General features: G+C 36.3%; 1 protein-coding gene across 1 annotated transcript; it reads left to right on the forward strand.

Moving 5' to 3' along the window:
- The first annotated feature begins 2,300 nt into the window (after positions 1–2,300).
- Positions 2,301–16,857, forward strand: LOC107565172 (calpain-2 catalytic subunit-like). Its single transcript, XM_016250392.1, has 21 exons — positions 2,301–2,660; positions 4,417–4,486; positions 6,146–6,264; positions 7,523–7,656; positions 10,342–10,510; positions 10,653–10,736; positions 10,819–10,904; positions 11,849–11,914; positions 12,028–12,188; positions 13,732–13,901; positions 14,036–14,047; positions 14,149–14,360; positions 14,476–14,512; positions 15,271–15,336; positions 15,421–15,478; positions 15,565–15,629; positions 15,747–15,815; positions 15,909–15,987; positions 16,069–16,185; positions 16,366–16,424; positions 16,534–16,857. Exons 1-21 carry the CDS (start codon positions 2,424–2,426, stop codon positions 16,555–16,557), a joined length of 2,094 nt encoding a protein of 697 aa, XP_016105878.1. The 5' UTR covers positions 2,301–2,423; the 3' UTR covers positions 16,558–16,857.
- Positions 16,858–16,866: the final 9 nt, after the last annotated feature.

Genomic DNA, 16,866 nt, shown 5'->3' on the forward strand with positions numbered 1-16,866 from the left:
AAGTGAGAGCTGCTGTATGGTAAAGCAGTGAGGGGTGGAGTCAGACCCACCTGTCAACACATAGAGGCAGGTGTTGCTTTCACTTCGTTTTACACATCATGTAACCAAGTGATGCAAAATGAACTAAAGCACATTGTAGTAGATACATTTTGAATAAAATGTAAACACTTTAGTTCATTTACTTTACTTTAGGAAATGTATAAGTGAAGGAAGGAAAGAAGGGAATGTAAATGTTATTTACGTTGCACATGCATATTATATATTTACATTTAAAAATATGTAAATATATGTAGGCCATTAATGGCAGATATGTTAATAAGATATGATAAGTTATGAACATGAAGGAATTCATAACATCATCATGATGGAGCAGAAAACTGCCCTCCTCAAACTATTGTCACAAAGTGTTTAGAATGGCAAATATATACCATCGCGTTAACATTTGTGGGATTAAAAGTTCTAGCTTATTAATGGTTTTATGCAATCTCAAAATCTTAGATAGATACCACAAATCACCCCTTTTCCCCCCTAACAAATGTCAAAATATCAAATCACTTGCTTAAGTCACCGAACATTTTGTGATTGCGATTCGGAGTTTTCTGTATTGTTTGGTATATTATAACATTTCTGTTTGTACAGTGTTAACTAGGGAGTGAGTTGAGCCATGTTTTACTTGTGCCGTGTTTAAAGTGAGGACATGACAGTAATGGGTCCAATTTATACATGTACATACATTTCAGGATGTGGTGCATCCTTGGGAATAATCACAATGGATCTAAAATAAACTGCTTTTAAAATATACCTTTCCAGAAAAAAGTGCTCTCTTGGCTCAACTTGCCCCCATTGAGAGGTAAATTGAGCCAAGGGAGAGGGTAGGTTAAGCCACATGGAGTTAAACTGTGCCACTGATTATTCTGAAATAAGACTGAACATGTTCACCTCATGCTATATCAAAGGAAGAGAATTTCAATAAAAATGACTTGTTCAATTCAATGTGTGAGCCTTGTGATGGACTGACCATTCATCCAGGAAGTTTCCCCATCTGTGGCTCAAGACGCTGGGTTGGGATCCAGCTCCCAGCGACCCTAATAAGGACAAAGAGGTTTGGATAATAGAATGGATGGATGGAAGTTTTATTTAAAGATACAGTTCACAACTTTGAAGGCATTTTTAGAATGATTTTAAAATGTCAAAAAATAATGTTCAACATGAATGAATAAATAAAGCAACTGATCTTACAGAACTATAGTACTCAACATCAGACTTATAAATGCTGCAGGGAAATACAATTTCATAAAAACTTCAATGGCCTATTTAAAATTTGCAGAACAAAATCAAGTTCAAAACCAAGAACAACATCAAAAATGTTTGGTCTAAACTTAATGAAATATAATGTAGAATACAGTAAAATAATACTCTATAATCATAAGAAGGGGTGAGCCACTGGCTCAACTTACCTCAGGACTTTTGCCTCAAATTACCACACTTCTATCTTTTTAACATACTTTTAACATACTTGTATAATCCAGAGGGTTAGAGCTAATATCATGGGGGAATTATTTTGTTTAAGGTTGCTTAGAAACGAGGGGTGGGTCAACTTCCCCACAGGCTCAAATCACCCCTCTTTTCCTACTAACTTCCTCTCCCACAGAGATAAATAAAGCATAGTAATAATTTCATTTCCTTATTGGGATCCACGGAAAATAAATATATATTTTTTGTTTGCATATATTCTGTCCAGTAGTGCCATATATACAAAACATTCTCAAGTATCATTATTAAGGGTTAAATTACATATAATTGGCTCAATATCAATCAAAACATACGAACAGTGCTACATCCTACCGATTAGAAATGGCTGAACCGACTTTAATATCCGGCAGATGGCCATGTTGTGCAGCTAATCGAGTTTAGAGCTTCATCGGTACCGTTAGGAAGGAAATGTCAGAATGAACGAACGCCTGAATGAATGTTATTTGTGTGCGCAAAAGAAGTTTACACTCCACAATCTATTATTAATTTAAAACTAAATTGGCATGGCTGTTTCTCCACATGCCAATGCCAACTTAGTCATTGTGATCAAATAGAATAGACTTACGTAAACAATAACTTACTTTAAAACAAAAGTAGTTAGGCCTATTAATATTAATTTTGTAGTATAATACTAAATGCCGCATCAGTAAGTCAGTCAGATATGTTATGTAATTGTTTTCACAGCGACACAGTAGCTGTCAGTGTATAAATGTTAACGCACTTCTTCCTGTTCTTCACTGTGTGCGTAAAAACGCGCAATAACGCGCTCATGACAGCCTGACCACGCCTGGAAAGTTTGGGGCGGAGAGTCACAGTAAACTAAGTTGAAGGATCAAGACATTTTTACATTTCTCAGATTTCTTGGGCTCTTCTGAAGTGGAAAAAAAAAAATGTCGGGAGTCGCCTCTACCCTGGCCAAGAAGAGAGCGCAGGCTGCAGGGTTTGGATCTAACGCCAATGCCACCAAATACCTCAACCAGGACTTTGAGGCGCTCAGGAGCCAGTGTCTCGGCAGAGGGACCCTGTTCTCAGACCCGAATTTCCCAGCCGCACCCGAATCCCTGGGCTTTAAAGAACTCGGACCCAGCTCGTACAAAACCAGAGGACTAGCCTGGAAAAGACCTGGGGTATGCTTTCAGTATCATAAGTTAAATATTAAGGGAATCATTCGCTCACTGGTAAAGATTAAACGGGGAATCATGCACTTTCTATTTTTTTATTTAGCCTAAGTTGTGTTACGTTGTACCGTTATCCTTTTCTTTACAAACGAGAGGGTTCTCGTACATTTTTCTTTGCACAAGTCGCGTTCTTGCGTTCTGTTTGCTATTTCTAATGACTTCAATAGCTGCATTCGTCAAACTGAGGTCTTCTTGGCTGCGTCTCGCTTTTTAGGGTCGCGTCGTGAGCGTTGCGTTTCAGCGGCGTTGCAAAACAGTCCAACTTTAAACAGTCTTCTCGTGACCAGTGTGGGATTATAGAGGTGCGTCCAAATGCTCATTTAGACTTTTTAAGAAAATTCCTAAAGGTTTTGTCTTATATTTGTGTTATGTAAATCTGTATTTTGTCTATTTGTGACCGTGGTCCTCAAAACGAGTCTTAAGGGTCTTTTTTTTTTTTAATTGAGATTTATACATCATCTAAAAGCTGAATAAATAAATTTTCCATTGAAGTGCGGTTTGTTAGGACAGGACAATACACTCTTAAAAATAAAGATTGCTTAAAAGGTTCTACACACAGCGATGCCATAGAAGAACCATTTTTGGTTCCACAAAAAAACATTCAGTCAAAGGTTATTTATAAAACATCTCTTTCTTACCTTTTTATAATCTGAAGAAAAGGTTCTTCAGATGTTGCAGGTTCTACTATAGCATCATGAAGCACCTTTATTTTTTAGAGTGTAGCCTATTTGGCTGAGATACAACTATTTGAAAATCTGGAATCTGAGGGTGCAAAAATATCTAAATATTGAGAAAATCACCTTTAAAGTTGTCCAAATGAAGTCCTCAGCAATACATATTACCAATCAAAAATTACGTTTTGATATATTTACGGTAGGAAATGTACAAAATATCTTCATGGAACATGATCTTTACCTAATATCCTAATGATTTTTGGCATAATTTTGACCCATACAATGTATTGTTGGCTATAAATATAACCATGCTTCTTATGAACATCTCTTTCTTACCTTTTTATAATCTGAAGAACCTTCTTTCACCACAAATAATCTTTTTTTGAAACAGAAAGGTTCTTCAGATGTTGCAGGTTCTACTATAGCATCGTGAAGCACCTTTATTTTTTAGAGTGTAGCCTATTTGGCTGAGATACAACTATTTGAAAATCTGGAATCTGAGGGTGCAAAAATATCTAAATATTGAGAAAATCACCTTTAAAGTTGTCCAAATGAAGTCCTCAGCAATACATATTACCAATCAAAAATTACGTTTTGATATATTTACGGTAGGAAATGTACAAAATATCTTCATGGAACATGATCTTTACCTAATATCCTAATGATTTTTGGCATAATTTTGACCCATACAATGTATTGTTGGCTATAAATATAACCATGCTTCTTATGACTGGTTTTGTGGTCCAGGGTCACATATAATGATCCGGCCGATATTGATCCGAATAACTCGACCAGCCTACTGTTGCTAAGGTTACTGTAGCCGATTTCTGTTTATTCTGTTTATTCATTTTCACCAGGTGGTCAGATTAACAGCTGTTATTTTAATAAGTAAATATATTTTATGATTATCTTTGTATATAGACCCACATATGAATGTAAGCTCAATGTTTTAGTGTCTATATGCTTTCTTTTTCATATCTGATTACATTATTAGCCCGATTCTGCATTTCAAACGTTGGTGTCCTTTGCAGGAGCTGTGCTCAAAACCACAATTCATCGTCGGTGGAGCTACACGGACGGACATCTGTCAAGGATCTCTGGGTAAAAGATTAAAAACATTCATCTACCTGCAAGAAACAAATGTTGAGATTCTTTGTTAATCCTACTGGTTTGACTAAATGTGAAGAAGCTGTTCATTATACAGACCGTGTCTCCAAGTCAGCAACTCACTGAGTCACAGATCTCTTCTCGCTCTTATCTTAATTCTTTAAACACAGGATACCTGCAAGTCAGTACTGTGTGCTTAACGTTTTTAATACCTCAACCAGAAAATTAGCTTATACTGTGGCGCAATCAACACTGTAAATGTGTTCTGTCAGGTAACCTCAAATGTGCATCATTGCATGATTCATTATAAAAGGTATCTCATTATTTACATCATTACTTTGAATGGAAAGTAAAAATGATGCTACTTTTGCACTCGGACGCTCTCCTTAATCTTAAAAGCATGTTTACTTTAGCAGTGCTGTTTTGGGCTCTAAACCTGCAAGCCACCAATATAGTTTGCAAGCAACAATGACTAGGCTGGAACTACAAAAATGTGTGTTTTAAAGTGGCATAAGTGCATTTACACCTGAATGTTAGATTTTTGGTGTAAATTGACTGAAACAAAACTGAATTCCACTGAATTGATTTGTTTCTTGAATGTATTATGGTGGTGTTAATTTACGTGTTACTTTACTCCCTAATTTGATTGCATAATGCACATTACTTATAACTGTGGTGAAGTCCATTATTAATTCTACGAAGCCTTAACAATGAATTAAGTTCATTGTGAACATTGTGAAAAAGCAAACACTCACACAATGTAATACCTAGAATAAGGGTGGATCAGTATTCGAAGGATGCTTTTAACCTAGTCCTCATTCCAAGCTATTAAAAAAGTGTTTTCTCAAACTGAAATAAGCTGCTGTCTATCTATCTATCTATCTATCTATCTATCTATCTATCTATCTATCTATCTATCTGTCTATCTATCTAAACAGTTCTGAGGACTTGGAGCACCCAACTTCTATCTCTATTTTCTATCTCAACAGTTAATTTACATTCTATTAGCCTTACACTAGTAACTTTAGTAACTTTACCATCCCCTTCGATACCTAATCTCACTTTCTTTTGCCTCGTTCCTTCCTGTTTGTTGTGTTTACCACTAACCGAATGGCTGAGCCAAACACATAATACAAACCATCCAAACCTAGAAACTAGCCAGTGGGAATTTGCACACAACCTCTTTTGTTATTAAAGGCTGCAGTTCAAGAGAGAAGAACTTGGCTGTATTTCTCCCGTAAAGTCTTGCATTAGAAACATACGTGATACATGTGTCAGACTGCAGGAAAAGCAGCCTGCTGTCTTTTGAGGAGGGCAGATTCAAGTCTCTGCATTTTCTACATGCGTCTGCTGTCTCAGATTTGCAGCTCACCACTTGGCGTGACACGAAAACCACAATGGCGCTCATTGGCTGCCTGGTTCGATCATGAGTTTCATTTGCATCCCTCAAAATGTGCCTGTCCTTGCTTGTCTGCAGGCGTTTTGAATGTCAAGTTAAAAATGGTTGTCAGAGTTTCACTTTGCATTCCAAATGCAAGTATATGTAACTTAATTTCCATAATCATTAAAGATTTGAGTGAAAAGAAGCCTGTATGTGGCTGTTTCAGTCGTAAACACAGTCACAGTCTCACATCCTGTCTCGCCGTCTCTCAGGTGACTGCTGGTTGCTAGCGGCCATAGCCTCTCTGACCCTGAATGAAGACGTTCTGGCAAGAGTGGTGCCCGCTGGACAGGGCTTCAGTGACAATTACGCTGGAATCTTCCATTTCCAGGTATCTGCAAGTTACACTGTTAGAGTAAACGTATCACTTTGCATTATAGTGTTACAATATAAATTCATTGGCATGCTAATGAAAAACATGGACATTATTTTTTTTTTTGCAGTAGTTTGTTGCTTGGTGCTTTTTATAAATGTATTAGTATTCAAAAATATATACCACTCCTTACATTGATGGTATTTACCATGGAAACTATATTCATATACCATTATGTTTACATGCTACTCCAAGGTATTTTAAAGAATACTACTGTAATATCATGGTATTACCATAGTGAATGCCCAGAAAACATGGTATTGCCATGGCAAACAAACATGGTAATGCTATAGTACATTTTTATAAATAAAAAGAATTGTAAAATCATAATGTAGGTAAAAAAAATCATGGTAATACACAGTAATATCCAAAAAAAAATCATGTTTCTATATAATAAAGCAATGTGGTAATACAGTACATATGTAAGAAATATAGTGCTGTAGTACATAACCAAAACATGGTATTACCATATGTATTTATATTACCATTCAGAAGTTCAGTAAAAGAGAGTCAGTAAGAAATTAAGTGATTTGAAGCTTTTGTTCAGCAAAGATGCATTAAATTGATCAAAAGCGACAGTAAAGACATTTATAATGTTACAAAAGATTTATATTTCAAATAATAGTCCTGAAAAAAGTATCATGGTTTCCAAAAAAAAGATGAAGCTGCACAACTGCTTTCAACATTAATATTAATAAGACGTTTTTCTTGAGCACTAAATCAGTATATTAGAGTGAAGGACTCTGAAGGATCATGTGACACTGAAGACTCGAGGAATGATGCTCAAAATTCAGCTTTGTATCACAAAAATATATTCATATATAAATATAAAATATATTCAAATAGAAAACAGTTATTTTAAACTGTAAAAATATTTCACAATATTACCGTTTTACTGTATTTTTGATCAAATAAATGCAGCCTTGGTGAGCAAAAGTTACTTCTTTAAAAAAAAACATTAAAACTTTTGAATGGTAGTGTGTATGGTAATACCGTAGTACATGTCCAAAAAACATAGTAATAGCATAGTATATGTCTAAAAACCATCATAATACATAGTTCATGTCCAACGGTACAAGTCTCCAAAAAGTACTTTTTGCTTTTTAATGGAGAGTTTGACTCTAAGATGTTTGTGTATGGGTGTCTTTGCAGTTTCACACACTTTTTGAGATTGAACAGATAATGTGAGTCTGTACCCTTGACCTCCATCCTTTAGTTCTGGCAGTTTGGCGAGTGGGTGGATGTTGTCATTGATGACCGGCTGCCGGTGAAAGATGGCGAGCTGGTTTTTGTTCACTCCGCCGAGGGAAACGAGTTCTGGAGCGCCCTGCTGGAGAAGGCCTATGCCAAGTTAGTGTTTGTGTGTGCTGTTTCTTGTGTATTTTTTTTGTGTACTCATAGTAGAACTGCCACCACCAGAAGATCAACTTACTTTCTAAGAATAATCAACAGGATGATCCTTTGTTTTCTTTAGGACTGTCAACTGATTTGAATTATTACGCACAATTTAAAAAAAAAATTTATTTGTCGTTTGGACAATTCTATGTCAATTAAAAGACTAGTACGAAAAAACCCAACACGTTCTGTGTGGATCTGGTTGTTAGTGAACCTTGCATACAAGCACAGCAGGCTTTACCCACAGCAGGTGTATTCTTGGAATGAGGGTGTTTCATTTTGCGTAGTATGTTTTTAACCTAGTGCTCACCGTCTTGCTAGTGGCTTTTCACTCCCTTGCTATATATTTGTCTCTTACTCTTATTCTTTAGTGTTTATCATTGTCATCTGAACACATAATGTGGACCAGCTGTCATTTGTTGTGTGTAAGAATGCGTTTACAGCCAGTGAGCTACTAATTTTGGAACCCTCATGAAAACTATGGGAATGGCCCCGCCCACAAGGGGTGATGTCATACATGAGTATTTATGATATGCAGTGCTGCAGTGATGACATGCTATTGTAGGCCAACCTGTAAGTAACTATCAACCTGGTTCCTTTGACCAAAACCCAATCTGATTTTTACAATGGCTTTTGGATTACTGACCAAAGTCTGTGACCAAAAAAAGTTTATGATTCTTTCATGATTATCTTCAAAAATTAGCACAACTTTTATGAATTTTAATGCCTAAATGCAATCAGCAGAAGTAAAAAGCTAAACTTAGGCTATAGGCTAAAAGAACTACACCAAGGCCACATGACTTCACCATCGCCAACATTAGGCTTCTGGCAACTCTTTCAATCTTTATTTAAAAACATTTTCCAGAAAGACTGAGTTATAATAGTTTGCAAGTGCGAGATTATAAACACAACGAGGCTGTAAAAGTTAACTAGTGACTAGATGAGTTCTCTAACTTTAACTAGTGACTAGAAGACCTCTGTAGTCCAATTTAACCACTTGTTAACAACCACGTAAAAGCTTTAAAAAAATCATAAGGGGGATTACTGATGTATTTTATGTGGTAGAATAAAACATGAGCATATGTTGAGCTTGTGTTCACCACAAACCTTAAAAACCCATTTTGAAAAACCCACTGACTTCAGGATAATGAAATCATAAATGTTAAAATGCTAACTTCTTTCCAGGTTTTGGCCTACAACAAATATGTTACCCCTGCAGCACTCAATGCTGTGGATTATTTTTTGGCAATATATACATTTTTACATAATTTTCTCTTCATAGTTTTTCTTTTTCTGCACTTATATATTTTCTGTTCTTCATTCTATAGGTTTAAATCGACAGCACATTTACAGCCAGTTATTTGTAGAGAATTAAATTTTAACCACTCAGTAAATATTTGACCATCACATAAAAGAGAAGGAAGTAATTTCATGATTCCCAAATGGAGTCCATCCTTTTCGTAGACATTCAAGCGTGCAAAACAACAATTAAGTCCATTTTGACCCTCATCCGTCCCTCCCGAACCTATCACAAAAGTGTCCCTCGCGGGTCAAAATGACCCGAAGGCCAAAAATGACACTAATTTTATTTTTGGTCCAGAAAGCTTATATTGGTCCATTTTTCAGAATTTTATTTTAAATTTTTTATGTAGGTTTTTTAAAATGTATTATTTTTTGGTGATTTTTTATTTTATTCACATTGAAAAATGTGCATATTTTATACATTTTTTCACCAAAAAAACAAAACAAAGAAAGACCATTTCTGCATATTTATACTTTAAACATGATCATCCATCAGGACCTAGGTCACTGAGTGTCTCTGATGCCATCTGGTGGGGAAAAATGACATAAAATAGCATTTTATGATTACAGCCACTAGAGGGGCCTATAGAACCCTATGGAGATTCTTAAATGAGCCAAACAAGTGAAATGTTTAAAACTACACCAACTTGAGGCTTCATTAAGCTTTCAGATATATCTCAAGGCTTTCATATAGAGAGTTTTTTGTGCATTGAGGACATTCTGCAGTCTCAGCCCTTTGTTTGGGTATGCATCTTTTCTGGATTGTGTCAGATAATAGATAGATATAGTCAAAAAAATCAAATAAATTAAAAAATGCTGGGGGGGTTTTCGAACATTCCATTCATTCCTATGGCTGGGTCAAAATGAATGTAATACTTGTGGGTGTAATACTTTTTTTATTACACCCACATAGAATCCTCGAATCGACTCACATTTTTTTGTGTGTGCTTCCTGCTCAAGTGTGACAAAATTAAATTAAAAAAATTAAAACAAAAAAGTTTTTTTGTCAATTCCATGCTTTTCCAGTGGCGGGTCAAAATGACCCGCGAGGGACACATTTGATACTTTTTTTTTAGAACCCACTTAAACTGCTCGAATTCAAATGTAACAAAGTCTCATACAATAAAGATCAACACTCGATTTTTAAAAAATCTTTTTTTGGGGGGGTTTTGGGTCAAAATGACCCGAGGGACGGATGAGGGTGTATAGTATCAAAAATTTTATTTAATAGGATATACAGTAGTTTCACTTAATGAGACTGTTTAACAGTAGGTCTTAAATAGTTTCTCAAACTGAGCTCAAATACATGTAATGTACATGTTTTATGGTCTCTGGCAGGGTGAACGGCTGTTATGAAGCTCTGTCTGGGGGATCCACCAGTGAGGGTTTCGAGGATTTCACTGGAGGCATCGCTGAGAGCTACGATCTGCAGAAAGCACCATCCAACATGTTTCAGATCATCCAGAAAGCCCTGGAGGCTGGAGCTTTGCTAGGCTGCTCCATCGACGTGAGATTCCTCTGCCTGTATTTGAATTGAAGTTGGAATAGTATCTATGGAATAGTATACTGACCAATCAGCAATCACTTTTAGGTCTTAAGCCACGGCCATTTTCAGATATGCCTGTTTTATTTGTAATTCTGTGATGTAGATCACTAGTGCCGCTGATTCAGAAGCCGTCACCCGTCAGAAGCTGGTGAAAGGCCACGCTTACTCGCTCACGGGGGCGACCGAGGTATGAATAGAGCTATTGGCAGGCCTCTGTTTTTAATAATATAATACATTTTGTCATTAGAGTGCATTCTGCTTTGTCTCAGGTGAACTATCGTGGCCGCAAGGAGAAACTGGTTCGTATGCGCAACCCTTGGGGGCAGGTGGAGTGGACCGGAGCCTGGAGTGATGGGTACGGTTTCATTACCGCCAGCACCAGAGATACTATAAAAGTTCATGATTATAACTAAAATAGCAAAAAATTATTCAGAAATAATGAGGTCGCAATCGCACAATGTTAATCTTGTGTGATTAAAATGGTTGTTGATTTTGTTAATCACAAGGACTTAACATAAAATGTGTATCATGACAATAATTAAATGATTTTAATTGAAACTGTTGGGTTGAAAAGTGGGTCTCATTCACTAACCATTAGTATTCAAGAATTTGTGCATGAAATCTACTTACAAACATCTTCACAAACAAAACATGATTCACCAGTAACGTTCATACTGAAATTTACTCCAAATTTACAAAAACATGTAGGAACACCTAAAACCACATGCAAATAAATAAAATAAAATAAAATCACATACTCAAATAAATAATCCACACACTTATTAATGAATGAAACCCAATGTTTACTCAGTGTTTTTGCATGTATTTTTGTTACATATAAATACATATTAAAATCAATAAACAAATTGTTGAATTTGGAAATTAATCATTAATAACAGAGCAGAGGTCATTCACATATCCAAGTCTTAAAGGTACAGTACAACTAAAAGTTTAATTACTAGGATTTATTAATCAAAAAGTTATGTGATTCAGTATGATGGTTTTTATGTGTTTTGTAGTATGTGTCTGTATGTGTATTTGGTTTTTGCTGGTATGGTCAAAGACACATTTCAACCATGGTTGACAATAAAGATGTATTGTATTGTATTGTAATTTTAAGGGTCAACGAGAGGGTCTAAAGTGCACATGACTATTTGGGATGCAAGAAATCCTGACTCCTGACAAAATGATAAGATATGGCCTCTGTGAATTATGTTGAATTCATAGTTTTAATGGCTATCTATGGAAATAATTTGGAAACGGTAGCATCACCGATTGTTTATTTTTTCTTTCATTTAGTTCATCCGAATGGAACAATATTTCTTCAGAGCGGCCGAACGCCAGCGCTGAGGATGGAGAATTCTGGTGCGTTTACGAACTTCTTTATGGATCTAGATTTAGTGCAATCTACACGCTAGGATTTTAAATTCCTATTCTCCACTCGTTATATATTATGTACGTTTTCTCTCTGTGTTCAGGATGTCATTCTCAGATTTCCTTAGCCATTACTCTCGTATAGAGATCTGCACTCTGACCCCGGACGCCATCACCAGCGATTCAGTTAAACACTGGGCCGTGACCAACCACGACGGCACATGGAGGAGAGGCTCTACCGCTGGGGGCTGCAGAAACAATGCTTGTGAGCACAAAATCCACAAATACACCATCAGGCATCGGGGATCAGATTCATTTTTGTGAATCGCTTCATTTCTGTACAAAAATTGATTCACAAAACTTCGGTTGGTTTGGTTTGTTTCACGAGTTTGTGTGCCCATATAATCTTAGCACTAGTGGTAAACAGATTTGGCTTGATGTCTGCAATGGAGGGCTCAGAGAGACTATTCTACTCAAGCTCCGATAGCCCCCTATAGACATAAAGATAAATAAGTAAATATGCATAAAAGCGGAGATGGGGAGGAGGAGGGATGCCGCAAGAACTAACAACGGAAGTGGTAAGAGGCTGTCTTTTATACTTGAGTATTAATTGGAAGATTAGATGGGCGTACTCCTCCAGACATTACATTAATAACTTCACTTAATAATATTACTGAGGACTGGATCCATTCATTAAGTTTCAAGAAATTTTTCGGTAAATGTGTTTCCTGTGATCTGCCTCAATTGAGTGCATACGTTTTTATGCATATATTAAGATTTTATCTGTATCTTAGTGTTACAAAGTTTGTTTATGCACGTCTTCTTATCGGATATAAAAATGATCTGCCCTACTTGAGTGCATATGTATCTGTATCTTAGCACTTATTATGTTTGGATTGCTAAATAATATTGCTGATGGCTGCATCCATTTGTGGAGTTTTTTGTTGCGCATGTCTTCTTAGCGAATAGAAAAATTATCCACCTCAATTACATATTTTTAAATTTTTTATTTTAATATTTTATCCGCATTTTAGTGTTACACTAAAGTTCGGTTAGTTGGTTTGTTTAATAATATTGCTGGCGGCTACATCCATTCATTGAGATTTTGTTGCGCATCGAAAAATGTATTCGGTAAAAGTGTTTCCAGTGTAGTTTATGCACATGTGTTCTTATCAGATAGAAGAATTATCTTTTTCGATTGAGAGCATATGTTTTAGTTATGTGTATTTCAAGATGTTATCTGCATCTTAGTGTTACAAAGTTTGTTTGGTTTGGTTTGTTTAATAATGGCTGCGTCCATTCATTAAGTTACTTATTTGGTAAATGTGTTGTAATTTATAGAGTAAATGTGTTTCCATTCTAGTTATGCATATTTTATTTTACCCACATCTTGGGGTTATAAAGTTTGGTTCGTGTAGTTTGGCTAATAATAATGTCCATTCACGAGCTATGTTTCCATGCACCTGTTTTTATGTGCATTTTGGGCTATCGCATATAAAAAGGCTGAATGGAAATGCCAAGATGTGCATAAATTCTAAAAATAAACATAAATAAATCATGCGCTCAAATGAGTCGGATAAATGTTTTATCCGATAAGAAAATATGCACAAAAACTACACATTTACTGAATAAATACATCAAAAAAGTAATGTGACTTTGCGCAATGGGACGGCATAACTGGACTAACCAGTCGACCAAAAAATGCTATTTTGGTCATTCTGAAATGCCTGAAAAGTCAAAGTGTCAAAGTTTGGTTGGTTTGGTTTGCTTAATAATCTTGCTGACGACATCCATTCATTGCTCCTCAGACACATTCTGGATGAATCCTCAATTTGTGATTAAGCTGAATGATGAAGATGACGATCCAGATGATAATGAGGTGGGCTGCAGTTTCGTGGTGGGTTTGATCCAGAAGAACCGGCGCCGTCTGAGGAAAGCGGGAGAGGACATGCACACTATTGGCTTTGCAATTTATGAGGTGAGTAGAGACACAAGGAGCATCTAAACATTTTGATTCTCATGTATGGCGAGGACATGAACATAATTACTTCAGTAGAACCCCCAGATTACATTAACATCAGATCAACCTTTTGTTTTTGTTTGCTTCCACAGGTACCTCCACAGGTAAGAGTAACACTACAAAGAGGGGCGGGGTGTTTCTCATGACCAATCATACTATTCATCACAGTACTTCTGGCTCACTGATTGGCCTTTGTCTGTGTCAGTTTCACGGTCAGCGCGACGTGCACCTCGATAAGAACTTCTTCCTGACACATGCGCAGAAAGCTCGCTCTGAGACATTCATTAACCTGAGAGAGGTCTGCACACGCTTCAAGCTGCCTCCTGGAGAGTACCTCGTCGTGCCGTCCACCTTCGAACCCAATAAGGACGGAGACTTTTGCCTCCGCGTCTTTTCCGAAAAACAGACCGAAACACTGTAATGTATCTCACCTGTGTGAGGTTTCTCTATTATATGCCAATGTGACTGTATATCTTCTTATTTTGAATACTTGGTTCTGAATTTGATTGGATAATCTTATGCCTATTCCCAGACCATGTGATGACCCTGTGGATGCTGAACTACCTGATGTAAGTCAACAGCGTTACACTAGCTATGTTTCCATCCAAAGTTGCAAATTCAACTTATGCAGAAAATTGGAATATCACAAAAAAATGTGCCAATAAAGCACCGTTTCCATCCCATGTGTTGAAGAGAACAAAATGAGCACTTTCTGTGAAATTGGTGCAAAGTATCAATAATAAAATTTCAAATCTAATCTGTTGAGGCAAAGTCACATGACTTTTTTTGTTTTCTTTTTTTTTGTATGGTCCGTTTATGTGCAAATTTTCTAATCTGATAGAAAAATGATCCTCCTCTATTGAGTCTATACATATCGCATGGGAATTTTAAGATTTTAACCGCAACTTGGTGTTTCCATAAAGCATTTTTAAATGCAATATCTCAAAATTTGCATAAATGGATGAAAACATAGCTACTGACTGTTAATATTTTCCTCTGCCACAAATGGTTGATTAATGCTGAAGATAATTCCTTAATGAATTAAATGATAGTTTTTAATTTAAAAATAATGTTAAGAATAAATACAATAATAAATATAATAATAATAACAACAAATTAATCAATAAAAATGAAAATAAATTAATAAATACAATTACTACCACTACTACTAATAATACATTAATAAATAATAATAACAATACTACTACTACTACTACTACTACTACTAATTATTATTATTACATTTTTGGTGGTAATCAAGATATTGTCAAAAGGTCTTATTGAACATGGAACATTTTTTTTAAACTGTGCTTCCTCTTGTTTCCAGGAGACTGTCTCAGACAGTGAAGTTGATTCTGGATTCAGAGGCATGTTCGTAAAACTCGCTGGAGCTGTAAGTAGAGACGACTTGTTATGCAGTAAACAGTTACACTTTTTTTTGAAAAGCAGAGCAACCAAACCATACTTCTCTCTATAGGACATGGAAATCTCAGCCACAGAGCTCACGACTATCTTAAACAAAATCATTGCGAAACGTAAGGGCTCTTGCATCCTCTATTTTATGCTTGAGATCTAACGAAGAGTCTGAGTCTGAGGAGCTGCTTTATGTGTTGTTTTGTAGGAACTGACATAAAGACGGACGGCTTCAGTTTGGAGACGTGTCGTATCATAGTGAACCTCATGGATGTATCCTCTCAGCTGCAGTTGCTTACTTTTTGTTGTTTGTGTATCGTATGTGCTTGAGTCTGGAATTACAAGAATTTGGTGGTGTTGAATTGTAAGTGTCCCTTAACTGTATCTCAGGACAGTGGGAATGGAAAACTGGGTTTGGGAGAGTTCGCTACTCTGTGGAAGAAAATTCAGCGATACCTTGTAAGAGATCCACCAGAAGCCTTTAACACAATTATCCATTTAAAAGAATGTCTAAATGTCATGACATGTTGCTCTATTTTATAATAACCCCAGGGAATTTACAAGAAGAATGACATGGATGATTCCGGAACCATAAGCACTCCAGAGCTGCGTTTGGCGCTGAAAGAAGCCGGTGAGTCTCAGAAACTCTCACAGAAATCCTTTTGGTGGCATATTTTAATACTCACTGCTTATGTTCTCTTTCCTCTTCTAGGTTTCACTCTTAATAACACTATATTTCAGCTACTGGTAGCACGTTACGCCGAGACAGACATGACTCTTGACTTTGATAACTATGTGGCCTGCCTCATGCGTCTGGAGATGATGTTCCGTAAGTCCCTTCGGTGTTTGGTTATTAAATATTTGGGCTAATTTAGCAGGTTTGACCCTAAAATCATCATAGAAAATGCCTGCAGATTGTGTCCAGGCCTGTTTATAATGGGCCCTTGTGTAGGGTCAGCGCCCCCTGTAGTTCTGGAGCATCTTTAGTGAACCTACCTCTCATTTTCAGGGGTATTCAAAAAGCTGGATCCGCACCAAAGTGGCTTCATTGAGCTGGACTTTCAGCAGGTCTGTCATGCTATAACGTTTTTGAAAATTATATAATTGAAATATAAATTAAATTTTGAAAATAGATAGATAGATAGATTTTTAAACACGTTTTCTTTGTCTTTTTTAGTGGCTGAACTTCACTATGATTTAGACGACTCATCGCCAGTCCACACCACTCAGTGATGAGTGAATTATTAAGATTACATGTGTTACATTTTTTGTATTTACTTTTATTTTTTTAATTGTCTATTGCACTTTCGACCGGTCTTACTTCCAAAGTGTTGCATGGTTTTATTGCGTTTGACATTGGCACACTATTTTTGTTTACAAATGCAAGCATCCTTGAACTAGGAGAATCTTAACCACTTACTGTCTATTAAAAAAGTGTGTGTGTGCATTATTATGAATGTTTTCTCTCCAAAGGACATTATTAAACACTTTTGAAACAGTAGGAACTTGT

Source organism: Sinocyclocheilus grahami, unplaced genomic scaffold (genome assembly GCF_001515645.1).
Source record: "Sinocyclocheilus grahami isolate Dianchi unplaced genomic scaffold, SAMN03320097.WGS_v1.1 scaffold986.1, whole genome shotgun sequence".
Lineage (NCBI taxonomy): Eukaryota > Metazoa > Chordata > Actinopteri > Cypriniformes > Cyprinidae > Sinocyclocheilus > Sinocyclocheilus grahami.

What these genes read in the sequence shown, in the direction of transcription:
- LOC107565172 (XM_016250392.1), top strand. Translation starts at nt 2,424, where the DNA reads ATGTCGGGAGTCGCCTCTACCCTGGCCAAGAAGAGAGCGCAGGCTGCA. An exon ending in GCTGAGGATGGAGAATTCTG is followed by an intron (nt 11,915 to 12,027) that starts GTGCGTTTACGA and finishes CTCTGTGTTCAG; the next exon opens with GATGTCATTCTCAGATTTCC. An exon ending in TTTGGCGCTGAAAGAAGCCG is followed by an intron (nt 15,988 to 16,068) that starts GTGAGTCTCAGA and finishes TTCCTCTTCTAG; the next exon opens with GTTTCACTCTTAATAACACT.